Genomic DNA, 13,537 nt, shown 5'->3' with positions numbered 1-13,537 from the left:
CCATCTATATGCTGATGATACATTAATGTATATTTCCACTTGCATCATATCTTCTTATTTTATTGCAAATTGCCTTAAATCCATCTCTTCCTGGAAGTCTTCCAATTATCTCAAATTAAATCTCGCCCAAACTGAATTAATCATTTTCCCGCCATCTTCCTTTGCAGATTTTCTATAGCCATTGACCACACCACAATGTCTCCATCCCCCCACTGTTCAATGCCGATGTTCTGGCATATTAGTGGACATATTAAAAATCTAATTAAATCTTCTCATGTCCTGCTGAAAAAAACCCTGCTCAACCTGTACCATTACTAAATCACTTCGCCCCTATATCCCGCGCATAATTTTGTGCTTACATTAATGCAATATTCTCGGCTTTACTTTTACTTAACCTTTTCTTTTCAATCAATCATCTGAGTCCCCTGGACAGTAATTGGTCATTTAAGGCTCTGTTCAGATTAGTGGTATTTATGTCCCGTTCTGGTACTTTTTATACTTAGTTCAGAGTTATATAGTTTGCTGTCATCACAATGGAGCCTTGACAGAGCCCATGACAAGTCAATAGGATCCATCAGGATTTGCTTGGGATCTGTTCCGGAAAAGATCCATGGTACATAGGAAAAGCTGATGGACTGGCACTCAAGAATTAAGTGGCACTGTAAATAAATCTTCTTTAGTGGATGCAAATAGAAAAACCCATAAAATTGGACCAAATATTCATTCTAAAAAATGGAAACACAATCTGCTTAAAAAACGGTAACCCGCGGAAATCTGCAGACCCCATAGGCTATAATGGGGTCTCCAGGGTTTCCAGAATGACTTTTCTCTCTGCATTTTTCAAGCGGATTTATGGACGGAATCCCCAAACAAGTCCTGAGTGGGGTTGAGCCGATCTTGAGATTTCAAGATTGTTTTTTAAATCTAATTTCAATCAATTTCCAGCTGAACCCAATCTTTCCCGATTTCGATCGCTCAACCCTAGTTGCTTAATGTTTATGGAGTAGGGTTGAGCCGATCTTGAGATTTCAGGATCGTTTTTAAAACCAGATTTTCAATAATTTTCCAGCCGATCCCGATCGTGATCGTGAAATTTGCTCGATCGGGATCCAGTCTTTCCCGACCCGATCACTCAACCCTAGTCCTGAGATTGGGCGTTCATGGTATCTTAAGCGGGTCTGAATTCCATCTACATCTAAGGGTATGTTCACATGGTGGAATTTGCAATGCATAGGCATCCCGTCACGGCATTCGGCTCCGAATTAGGCCCGAATGAATCGGGAGGGAACGTTGCACCATGGACACCATAGCTGAGTCAGCTGCAGAATCTGTGGCAAGATAGGGAAGCTCGCTTCTTTTTTCTGCTACTAGCTAGTGAAAAAAAAGAAGTGAGTGGCTTCCATTAAAGTCAATGGGAGATGTTTTTGGCAGCAGATTTTGAACCGGATTCCGCCTTAATTCTACTCCAAAAAACTCCATGTGAACATACCCCAAGGGTCGTTCAGACTTGAAACACTTAAGATACCACAAACGCGAAGTCTGAGTTTCCATGAATATTTGATCTCCACTTTATGGCTTTTCAATACAGTAAATTTATTGGTAGTACCACGAAACTCTTGAGGTTCCAGTCCTACAGTTTTCTATGTTCCATGGATTTGGTTTGAAAGCTCCATGTGGGATGCGAGGATGTTTGTATAATGAAAATTTCTACAATATACCTTCAGTATTGTATTGGAAAATGTAGACCTTTCCATCATACAAACAATATCTAACATTAGACAACCCCGTTAACGGGGCTATGTTAAGAAAGACTGAATATTAGTCTTTCTAAATGGGTTGGTCCCATTGGGACGATCCTGGGACATATGACCTTTTTATGGCAAATGAATTGAAAATTGTGAATATTTTATATTGTTGCCTCACCACACTCACTGTAAGGAGTATAATAATGACAAATCGGGTTTGTTTCGGGTTTGTAAAGCCAGACATAATGACGGCTATTTTTAAAGGGTTGTCTTAATTTTAAAATATTTAGATAAGTATACATTGTTATTGCAAGCCAATACAATCGGACAGACCCTACAGTAGCTTTCACCAGGCCTATGAGTTCAAATCTCGCCTCCGTTCACGACTGTCAATGTTGACTCTCTGTATTACCCTGGGCTAGAAAATACTGTAAATGGCTCCTTGATCTGTTTGTTATTATGACTATAATTTGCCACTCTCTGAAATTAGCGATATGTTCCTTTCTGCTGGAACAATACATGTTTAGCTAAATTACTCGGCAATTTATCCTAGATTAAGAGGTTCTTTGTAGTTTCAAGGCAACAGCAATTGAGTCCAGTGATTGCGACGGCGGCGGTGCGTTGTCCTTCTGGTGCCCTTGAGTTGTGAATAATTAAGATGGAAAATCTGGAAGTGTTAATAAAAGCGATTTCTACCGTAACATTTCAACAGGTAGCCAATGGCTATTGTCCAATCGCCTGCGGGTCACCATCCGAGAGTGACCCCAAACGGTAAATCAGATGCAGTACCGGACAGGAAATGAAGAGACAAATGCTACCGGCTCCTTAAGATTTCTTGACATATTCTTTTGTGCTCCTTTTAATCTCTTGACTGCCAGCGGCTTTGGAAGTATGTCGTTTTGCAATTTGTTGCTGGCCCCTCGAGCGGTGGAATATGTTTGTGAGAGTTTATTTATATTTCATCAGATTATTTCATTGATCCTACGCTCTCCCTCCCTGTGCTGTCCTATTTTAATTTTACTTATCAAAAGACGCTGACTTATATCTTACAGCAGGCTCAGCCTTTCTGAACCCCGAAGGAGACTGTGGAGGGGAGATGGATAGTGAAACGCAGCTAACCTTCTATACAGACCCTTCTCGCAGCCGGAGACGGAGCCGAGGTCAGTGACATTACGCTATGGATTCTATGCAATGATCTTTTGGACCCTTTTAGACACTACGGACTAAGTGGAACAGTATCCTCTGCATCCTCTATAATTATACCGTCACATAAGTATTGATCCCTGGAAGACCTGAGATCTTATATATAGACACACAGCTGTGCATGGTTATCGTCTGTTCCATCTCAATCTTGATACTTTTAGTAAAACCTTAAAATTTAAAGTATAAGTAAGATAAACTTTGTAGTATGCTGTGCCCGTTTCTTCATTCATTTGCCTTCTCCTGCCTTTGATCAGTACCTTTGATCAGTACTGTCAATGGAGAAGTCAATGGAGAGGAGAGATGGAGATAGAGAAGAGTTCCTGAAAGCAGAAATATATCTGCATAATAGAGAGTACAGATGAGTGAGTAGTACTCGATCGAGTAGGTATTCGTTCGAATACTACGGTATTCGAAATACTCGTACTCGATCGATTACCACTCGCTGTTCGAATGTAAAAGTTCGATGCAGAACCAGCATTGATTGGCTGAATGCTATACAGTCGGCCAATCAACGCTGGTTCTTCTCCTACTTTTAGAAGTCTTCTCCGTGCAGCTTCCCCGCGGCGTCTTCTGGCTCTTCATTCACTCTGCCAGGCATCTGGCTGGGCAGAGCCGAGCCGACTGCGCATGTCCGCTTGTAGTGCGGGCATGCGCAGTCGGCTCTGCCCAGGCCCGATGCCTGGCAGAGTGAATTCAGAGCCAGAAGATGCCGCGGGGACGCTGCAAATACAATAATACAGAGAACATAAAAACAATTAAAAACAGCAAATACAGCAATTTACCAAGAAAAATAATAGACACATATTTACTGGTGAATTGCCAGGTTCGGTGCTTTTATGCTCTCTGTGTTATTTGCATTTTTTCAATAATAAAGTCAGAATTGTTTTTCATCTGTTGTTGGAGCTGTAGGTCTCCTCCATGATGTTCATGTTATATGGAAAACTAGGCTAGGACCACCCGTTGCGGAAACTCAGTGTTTCTGCTCTTCGCAGCATTGCAGCACGAGAAAAAAAGTGATGTTTTACTGTTCTAGCAAAGTAAATGAGATTTTACTGCAGAAGTGCTGTGAAAAATAGAAAAATTGTATTGGAAAAAATGCATTTACAAATGTGTTTTCCTCCCACGAGTGTTTTAGCTGCATTTCTGCATCGTGTCTGGTGTAATTCATCTACCCCAATGATTGGTTGTAAAGATGGGTGGGCTCAGGTGACCTTCACCTATCTATATCCAGGGCTGGGTTGATATGTTGGGTCTGATGACAGACTCCCTTTAAGTGCCTATTTAAGAGTCTTGGGGTCTAAGTTGTAACTGGGTGAGGGTCCATTGTTATGGTGGAAGCAGAGAATTTAATAAACTGTCATGAAAAAAACTTCTTTGAGCCCCATGTAGCTCTTATTCATCTAGTGATCACCTATTTCATACATTGTAAAAAGTAGATCCCATATGGGAACTCATCCTGGTGGAATCATCTTGTATATCTAGAGTGCACTGTATATACATATACATAGTCCACCTTCTTTGAGCTGTTGGGTCGTTGTCCATATTAACATTATATTTCCTCTTATTTCAGCAGTTGGATCACCCCGCAGTCCAGTCAACAAGATGACTCTGACCCTTCTAGGTATCACCAGCTGTATTGTCGGCTTGGTATGTTCATCCCATATCAGCTGCCCTTTGATAGTGAGGATCACGCTCCATGTACCAGAGCACCTTATTGCTGATGGTAAGGATATGCACCAAGGAAAAGCTATTCTTGCAAAGTTCAATTTTGAGCTGGAAAACCCCTTTATAGAACATACTGATAATGTGTCTTGTAAATCGTATTACATTTATAATGCACTATTAGAGAAATTTTGTAAAATTGTTGACATTTTTCGCAATTTCAAATGTCTAAAGGATTCTTGGATAATTGATCCTAGCCATAATTATAATACTAGCTGTGAGATCTATACCCATCATTCGTATAGGAACAAAATGGCGGTCCAGTGGTTGTGCCAATAGTGCCTATTTCCTTGAAGTTCTAGGTTCCTGGTGTTGAATCTGACTGAGGACCACATGTGCATATAGTTTGTGTGCTCGCCCTATGATTGCATGGGTTTCCCTTAGGTTACTTTGGTTTCCTCCCATACATACGGTACATTTCCAAGCTGTTGTGTGAGTCCCTTTGGTTGGGAAATTGTTGATGTAAATTAAGTTACATGACATACTGTATACGCATAGGAGAAGATGTATCATACCTTTTAGACTATCCTCACTACTTTCCTAAAAAGGAATATGGCGAGGACACCAACAATGACACCAGCAAGGACACCAATGACACCAACAAGGACACCAACAATGCCAATCTTCCTAAATCTCCCCCACTATGGTTATATATGATAATTGTGAGTCTTGTGTAATACAATATACTGATATGCTATTCCCTTACATCTAGGAAGCCGCTTCATCCTCCTGGAGGGCAGCCAGTTAGACGCCAGCGATTGGCTGAACCCAGCACAGGTCGTCCTTTTCTCCCAAATGAACTCCAGTGGTCCCTGGGCCCTAGACCTTTGTGCGAAAAGAATTTTGGACCCTTGTGAGCATTTATGTGACCCAGAGACAGGTAATATATCTTTGGCTTGCCATTTGTAGGGATTGTTGTAAAATTTTAGAAAAAATTTTAGTGACCTACAATTTTTGTAATCATTCTTGAAACTTAGTAAGGGGGGTATCGTCACTCCTTGGGAGAGACCACCATATAGGTGTGTGGAGACTTATTAAGCCTTTAGCACTCCACTTTGCAAGGGACTATGGGAAGAATATGCAAATCTGTCTTCCATGATATAATTAGGAAGTCAGGTGCCTCAGTGTTGCAAACCAATAGAGCGCGCTCACTGGAATGTGCGAGCCTGTCTTCCCTGATGTAATTAGGAATGATTAGGCATGATGTTAAAGGGAGCAGCCTTTATTGGGCTATTTTCACTGAGATTCTGACTTCCTAATTACATAACGGAAGACAGGCTTGCACATTCCAGTGAGCGCCCTCTATTGGTTTACAACACTGAGGCACCTGACTTCCTAATTACATCATGGAAGACAGATTTGCATATTCTTCCCATAGTCTCAAGAAACTTAGCACATTAGAGATCATGATGAGTATATGAGACCAAGCTTCTTGTTTCTGCTTCTAGGGGAGTGTTTGTGTCATGAAGGTTATATGAGGGATCCAGTACACAAGCACCTGTGTATACGGAATGAGTGGGGAACTAACCAAGGGTACGTACCAAAATCCAAAATTCCTGCCATTTTTAAATTTCTTTGATGTGTTTCCTCTGTTCTATTTTCTGATGAGATTGTGATATTAATCTGATTGGGGTATTTCTATGTCTGTATGAACTAGGACAGTGCTAGGAAAGAGTCTGGATATACATAGAATGGACATAGAATACCAGCCAATGGACAACAATTTTAACGAAAGCGGCCATGTTTTCCAACTCCCATACAATCATTTGACTGTTATTTTTGCTTAAAGTGTATTTTCATTGACTTTTCATGCAGCCCTTGGCCCTACACCATGTTCCAAAGAGGTTTCGATCTGGTTTTAGGGGAGCAGCCAGCAGACAAGATATTCAGGTATGTAAGATATTTAGTGGTATCCTGTCATTTTGTACATGCAGCCCTATCTGTAGGCAGTACGCTACAGTGGGAGGAGCGGAGCAGATTGATATATACTTTAGAGGGGAAAAATTAAGTATAATATGTATTTTAATTCCTTAAATATCTGCACTTTCTATAGTTTGGAGTCCAGTGGGCGGTCCTACAAGGACCACTGCCCACTGGACTCCTAAGAATAGCAAGAGCAGAGATTTTTGAGAATAAAATATGTTACATTGTATCCCGATCTGCTCATTTGCTTCTGATCTATAACACACTGCCTACAGATCATACACTATGTCAATGTGAAAATTCCCTTTAAGTAAACTAAAGATCATTTGCCAGGATATCTATGAAAAATAATGCAAAAGTAAACAGCCATAGGTATTATGGCCCTTGGGGTCCAATCACTTCTTATATTCTGGATTTTGTGTAGAAGATTACTGAATTATTAATAGGGGCTAGGGGCAGCGCCTCTCCTTTACTGTATCGTGCATATACGTATGCATATACATATCCTATATACGGTATCTGCCGATGTTACACCAGTTGGCGTTATCGTTGTAGACTCAGCCTATGACCTTGACAGCTTCCAGCATCTTCTATCAAGTGACTGAGGAGCGTCTCTCACCGTCATATCCTCCATCATCTTCATTTGTAATGTCTCACAGTCTGACAGACACCAAGGACTAGCATAACAGTCGTGACCTCAAGGTCCAGGGTTCTCCTCAATAAATCTTATCATGTCACAACATATTGCACAATTTCTGAGGATTATACTCTATTGTTTGTGCTTGTTCTAGGGGATTTTTTTCTGAGATTGATTTGCGGTCAATTTTTCATACAGTTTTATAAAATCCTATACAGTATGTGAAGAACGGCAATGTGTATTTCACGTTTCGTTCTCTGAATGTTTGCTTTTTCATTTTGCTACTTAAGGCCGGGGCCCCACGGGACGGAAACGCTGCGATTTGCCCACGGTGGAAAAATTGTGGCGTTTTACAGTAAGAGCAAAGTGAATGGGATTCTAACGAATCCCATGCCCACTTTGGTATAAAAACCGCGGTACGGGCACATCGCGGTTTCCAAAATTAGCGCAGTTTTGGAAATTGCATCATTATATCTACGGAAATGCCGGCAGTTTCCCCATAGATATAATTGTAACAGAAAGTCAGTGGAGGAAAACTGTGCGTACTTTCTGTTTAAAGCGGTTTTTAGCTGTGGATGTCCCATGGGGCCTTGGCCTAAAGAGTTTTTTTATTTACTTATGGTCTATTCTTAGGACAGGCTACATAGATATGATTAGTGGGGGGCAATAGCTAGACAGTTGTTCGGGGCCACTTCTGATACACTTGGACTATGCACAGCCCGAAGCCTGAAGCAGTTGTATAGTTGTATGGCCAGTCTATGTATAATGGCTGGGTGCCATATTACAGCTCTGTTCTCAATGAAGTCAATGGGAGCTCAGCTGCAATGATGGCACCTGGCCACTACACAGGGCATGGAGTCAACTGCTGGTGTGATTAATTCATTGGAAGTGGCCCTGAACAGCTGATCTATACAGGGGTCAGCTGTCAGCCCCCCACCATTATGATAATTTTGGCCTATCCCCAAACCATACGCTTTAGCCAAATCATTGTATTTTGCCTGACACCCTCATACACATGCACTCTCAGCCAAGCAAAGTCTGCATACTGAACATGGAGAGACAGACAGCTCTGGCAATACCTTATATCCCCAAACATGGTAGCCATAACCATTTCAATATCTCTGGCACCGGGCACACACTTGCAAAACCAATAGTGCTCTGACTTCCGTTCACCGTCAGCTTTGCAGCAGTATATAATATGTCACAACATTGTAGAGGACGCGAAAGGTTCTTTTAAGATGCATCTTTTTATGTAGGTACTAAATAATCTACACCGCCATAGTACAAGTCTGTATTATAGGTATCCATAAAATGATAGGCTCATACTATACCTCTATATACCGTGAATTTTATAGAGGCTTTTGTCTCACCGATTCCTATGTGGAAAGAATCATTGCTGCTTTTATAGGTGAATATTGCAGATAAAGTGAATGCTCTTGGACAAATGATGTCGCTGACCTATGAGGTGGAGGTGCTGCTCGCCCGAGTGTCGCTGCTGCTGATCCTCACCAATCACATATTAATAGTTCAATGGTTATTTCTATATAAACTGTTGCGAAATAGTTAATGGTGTCACATGCTACCATAAAGTCTGCTCTACCGGTATGCATTTTTAACCCAGATTCACGTTTTTCTTAACCCAGATTTACTTATACCCTGGGAGAAGGTATGTGGCTTCCGCTCAGCAAGAGCTTTGTCATACCCCCTGCTGAACTGGCCATTAATCCATCAGCCAAGTGTAAAACAGACATGAGTGTTATGGAGGATGCTGTTGAGGTCAGGTGAGTGCGCGGGGGTACACAGGGGAGCGGTAGTGTCACTGCGCAGCCCCTCGCCCTGCGCTCTGATTAATGTGCCCGCTTGTATCAGGGACATGCTGTGCTGGGAAGTAATGATTAGATATATGAATGCATGCCTTACAGCTCGCTCTCATGAACAGTTACAATCTTACAGCGGCAGCCTATGTGCCCGATGATTTGTATGTTCTCACCAACACATCTCTCACTTTTTTGCCTCTGTCTCAATCCTTCCCTTTTTTTCTTAATCTATTTCCCCCTTGCCCTGACCTCCCTCTTGCCCCTTTGCACTGATATGCAGCCTTTTTTTCTAGCTTTCCTTGATTTGATGGATTTCCTCCCTGTCTCTTCCTATCTATCATCCTACTCCCTGCCTCCTTTCCTATTGTTTGCTTTGCCCACAGAGAGGAGCTTATGACCTCCTCCTCATTTGATAACCTTGAGATTCTGCTAGACTCCTTTGGACCAGTTCGGGATTGCTCCAAAGGGAATGGAGGCTGTAGCAAGAACTTCCGATGTGTTTCTGACCGCAAGTTGGATTCCAGTGGCTGTGTGGTGAGTTTGGTTGCTTTTAGGATGCATTAACCTAAAGTCTATTGAATTTTAATGTTCTGGGCAAGTAACATGTTGTTCGCTTGAAAGTAATGGACACCTTTAAGAAGAAGGGATTCTTCAGCTTTTATTAATTCTCCTACATTGCAGGCTGCTCAAACGTCTTCATTGTAAAAGCCAGCAGAGAACTATAAGTACACTCATAAAGTAGACTTTTGTTGAAAGTAGCCCCAAAAGTTTCTGTAGTTTTTGAAGTGTTTGTTCAGCAATTACCTTCTTCACCTTTCTGAATTGTCTGTGACCCCCACCGATGATGAGAACAGAGTGAATGAAGTTAAGATTCTTTGTCTGTCCCTTAGATCTTAAATGGATGGATATTATGCATATTCTACACTCCATTCAAATGGGGACATATCCTCCAATTCTAATGATCGGTGGTGTGGTTCCAGACACTATAGATAGGTAATAAGTCATGGTTATAGGACACTACCTTTAGTATATACCAAGAAGAGAAAATAGTGCACAGCGCCAAGTGCTAATAATTAGAGATGAACGAACAGTAAAATGTTTGAGATTCGATATTCGTTTCGAGTAGCCCCTCAATATTCGACTACTCGAATCGAATATCAAACCCTATTATAGTCTATGGGGGGAAAATGCTTGTTTCAGGGGTAGGCAACGTTCGATCAAATTATACTTACCAAGTCCACGAGTGAGGGTCGGGCTGGATCCTCCGAGAAGTCTTCTACGTGCAGCATCCCTTGCTGCATCTTCCAGCTCTGAATTCACTCTGCCAGGCATCGGGCCTGGGCAGAGCTGACTGCACATGTCCACACTACAAGCAGACATGCGCAGTCGGCTCTGCCCAGGCCCGATGCCTGGCAGAGTGAATTCAGAGCCGGAAGACGCCGCGGGGAAGCTGCGTGGAGAAGACTTCTAAAGGTAGGAGAAGAACCAGCATTGATTGGCCGACTGTATAGCATTCGGCCAATCAATGCTGATTCTGCATCGAACGTTTCCATTCGAATAGCGAGTGGTACTCGATTGAGTACGAGTATTTCGAATACCGTAGTATTCGATCGGATACCTACTCGATCGAATACTACTCACTCATCTCTACTAATAATGTGATACTGTGATGGATAAAAACATATGAGTGCTGGAGTAAATTAAAGGCTCACCTTCTGTGGTTGTGACAATAGCTCACAACCACTATGTAAACATGTAGTGGAGGACCTTCAAAGTGAGTGAGGGACCTATCAGAGGGGATGGACCCCAGTAGCAGCATCCAAACCTCTGTAACGCCAAATAACCAGTACTGACATCTGGAACATCCAAAGGGCAAGCAAAGAAGGAGGCAGGAGACGCGCTGGTCCAAGTCAATTTCTTTTATTCAACACACAACGCATTTCGTGTTAAACACCACACTTGTACACACTTGATAAAGGGTGTCGTTAACCAGAAACACGTTGTGTGTTGAATAAAAGAAATTGACTTGGACCAGTGCACCTCCTGCCTCCTTCTTTGCTTGACCCTTTGGACCACTGTCTCTGAAAAAGAATAACTGAACATTGCTTTTAATCTTGGACTTCTACTTTAATACCCATATGGATGTTGTTTTCGTGTTCTCGCACTTCTCAATCCATAGGTAAACTTAAAGGGTAATAGGAGTCTGCAGGATTCCCATTCCCTGCAAGGAGCATGTGGATAGACCAGAATTGTGAATCAACAACCATATTGTTGAGATAGGAAGTATGTTGCAGCCCTGCAATGTCTTCAGATCTCATCATTGGTGAAAACCAGTTACTATATAGGTGCTATATTTGGAAAGGGTACTTGCATTTTAAGGGTAACTAAATAAAATAGTTTCTTTGTGGACTGAGTAACATGAAAGAAAGAAAAATCTCCCATTGCAATATAATGGTCCGCTTTATAATGTTGGAGAAGGCAGCAGGTTTGGACTTCATTCACTTCTCTTAACTCCCCAAATTTTGCTCCTTCTCTCTGCTCCAGGATCAGCCAGCACTGGAGCAAAGAAAGGAGCCCAGAGGTATAATAACAGTAATAAAGAACATTGTACTCATCGCTTGCTCCCCGGGCTCTTGTTAAGGCCTCTGTATTGATGGATGTGAATGTTGGATGCTCGGTGAGCAAACCCAATCGTTGCATCGGGTGGTGATGACAACCCTAAATAAGGGCTTCTCGAATTTTCCTACTGAGGCCTTAGCTGTCAATCCCTAGCAATGCTTGGGGCACACCAGCAATCAAACATATGCATAACACCTACATGTTACAGGGTTTGCAGCATCACTGCAGTCTCTGCCGATGCCCGTCAGAGACAGGGACCTACGCCTCACCAACCAATGAGTAATGGCAAATTCGGGTGGCACAAAGCTCTGATTTAGAGAGTAGATTATCTTTTCACGTGGGTTAATGTTAGTAAGCCAGCAATAAAAGGGTGTCCAAAGGCGGAGGCGCAGCCATCAGAGAGTAGTATATATGGGTTTGGAATATAGATATCAGTTGTGAGTTAATACATCTGAAGTGCTGAAAACATGAGTGGATTGACGTCCTTGCCTTAGGTCTTAACAAACGGCTCAATAGAGATCAGAGAAAGCTCGCTTCATGGACGTCTTTTTAACAAGTGGGTTTATTACAGATTACATTTTTTCTTGTATAAAAAAATCTGAACTAGAGATCCATATTCAGACTATTGACTTCTCTGTGATAAATAGAGTACCAAGATCGAAAACTTGCCTATCCTTGTAATACACTGTCTACCAATATGTATTTGGACACGTGCGGTAGAATAGAAAAACTACATTTATTCCTATTCAATAGTTGGTAGACTCCATCAGATGCTTCCTTACGGATGGTATTGATGGACACAATACTCCCGGATGCCTGGTGACATTCCTGGTGTATGTGAGCCATTGGTTGGGTGCGGTCTCTCTGGCCAGCACTTGTTGGTCTCTATCTTCCAGCTTCGGGGGTCTGCCGACTCGGGGCACATTCCGACAATCACCGATCACCTTCCACTTCGTAATCACAAAGGCCACTGTCAATTTTGGGTAATTCAGTTCGCTTTCCATGTTCCTTAAGGATGGATCATTTCTGTGGTACCCCACAATTACCCCTTTCTAGAAACAACTCTGCACTTCGTGGCATCTTACATCCGACTAATGCCAATGCTGTTTCCTGTTTAACGGCGGAAGGCGGGACATACATCATGATTGCAGATATCTTCATTTGCATGGGGGTCCATGGGTGCATGGGTGTTTTGCGGAGACAAAAATTCTGGTTGCAAGTAGAATGGGGGACAGAATCCCTGAACGGAAACAGAGACTGGTGGGAAAACAACAAAAACTTCATCTTCTACTTGGATTTTGATGGAGGTGCCTTCCAGAAAGTTTAGGAATATATATTTTTTCTATTGCTTATATTACCACATTTCCATCAGTCCCATTCCCCACAGGCTCACTATCTATGTCCCTACCTTAGACCTACACTATGGCCGATTTCACAGCCCATCAATTAACCATCAATTTTGTAGCATCGGATAAAGTCACGCAAACACAAGAAGAACCTATAAGCACCCTGCACTTTTTTACCCATGGTTGACTTGGAACCAGGACCCCACTGCCGCAAGAGCTCTGAGCTATGGGGATCAGGATGAAGATGAAAAACAGTATAAATAAGTGAACCATGCCACTGCATGTTCCAGCCAAAAAAATTTAACAATGTAATGAAATGTATTTTTTACAAGCTACAGCGGCTACAAAATAATTTCCTTTCTTCTCGCTAGCAGTGATCGGTTAACTGTAACGTTTCGAGCCATGTAGCAGGCATAAAAGTGCGCAAAAGGACAGCACAAATGTAATTGCAGGGCAGTATACAATCATTTCTGTACTTCTGAATTGAATGAAGTCGGAAAAAAAATGTGTCATGATAACATTTAA

The 13,537-nt window shown here is 42.1% G+C and overlaps 1 protein-coding gene across 4 annotated transcripts in view; it reads left to right on the top strand.

Annotated features, from left to right (window-relative positions):
* ASTN1 (astrotactin 1) overlaps positions 1-13,537 on the top strand; it is a 316,888-nt gene that overhangs the window by 239,741 nt on the left and 63,610 nt on the right. For 2 of the 4 annotated variants that reach the window (XM_075287093.1, XM_075287091.1), the window contains exons 6-12: positions 2,798-2,905; positions 4,522-4,671; positions 5,383-5,550; positions 6,119-6,203; positions 6,486-6,560; positions 8,874-9,011; positions 9,431-9,581. In XM_075287093.1, the coding sequence (XP_075143194.1) occupies positions 2,798-2,905; positions 4,522-4,671; positions 5,383-5,550; positions 6,119-6,203; positions 6,486-6,560; positions 8,874-9,011; positions 9,431-9,581 (875 nt within the window). Of the gene's footprint in view, positions 1-2,797; positions 2,906-4,518; positions 4,672-5,382; positions 5,551-6,118; positions 6,204-6,485; positions 6,561-8,873; positions 9,012-9,430; positions 9,582-13,537 lie in introns of all 4 variants that reach the window. The other 2 variants (XM_075287092.1, XM_075287090.1) reach the window with 1 other exon arrangement.

Source organism: Leptodactylus fuscus, chromosome 9 (genome assembly GCF_031893055.1).
Source record: "Leptodactylus fuscus isolate aLepFus1 chromosome 9, aLepFus1.hap2, whole genome shotgun sequence".
Classification (NCBI taxonomy): Eukaryota; Metazoa; Chordata; class Amphibia; order Anura; family Leptodactylidae; genus Leptodactylus; species Leptodactylus fuscus.
Note: the sequence above shows the minus strand (reverse complement) of the source record. Positions and strands in the feature narration are given on the sequence as shown.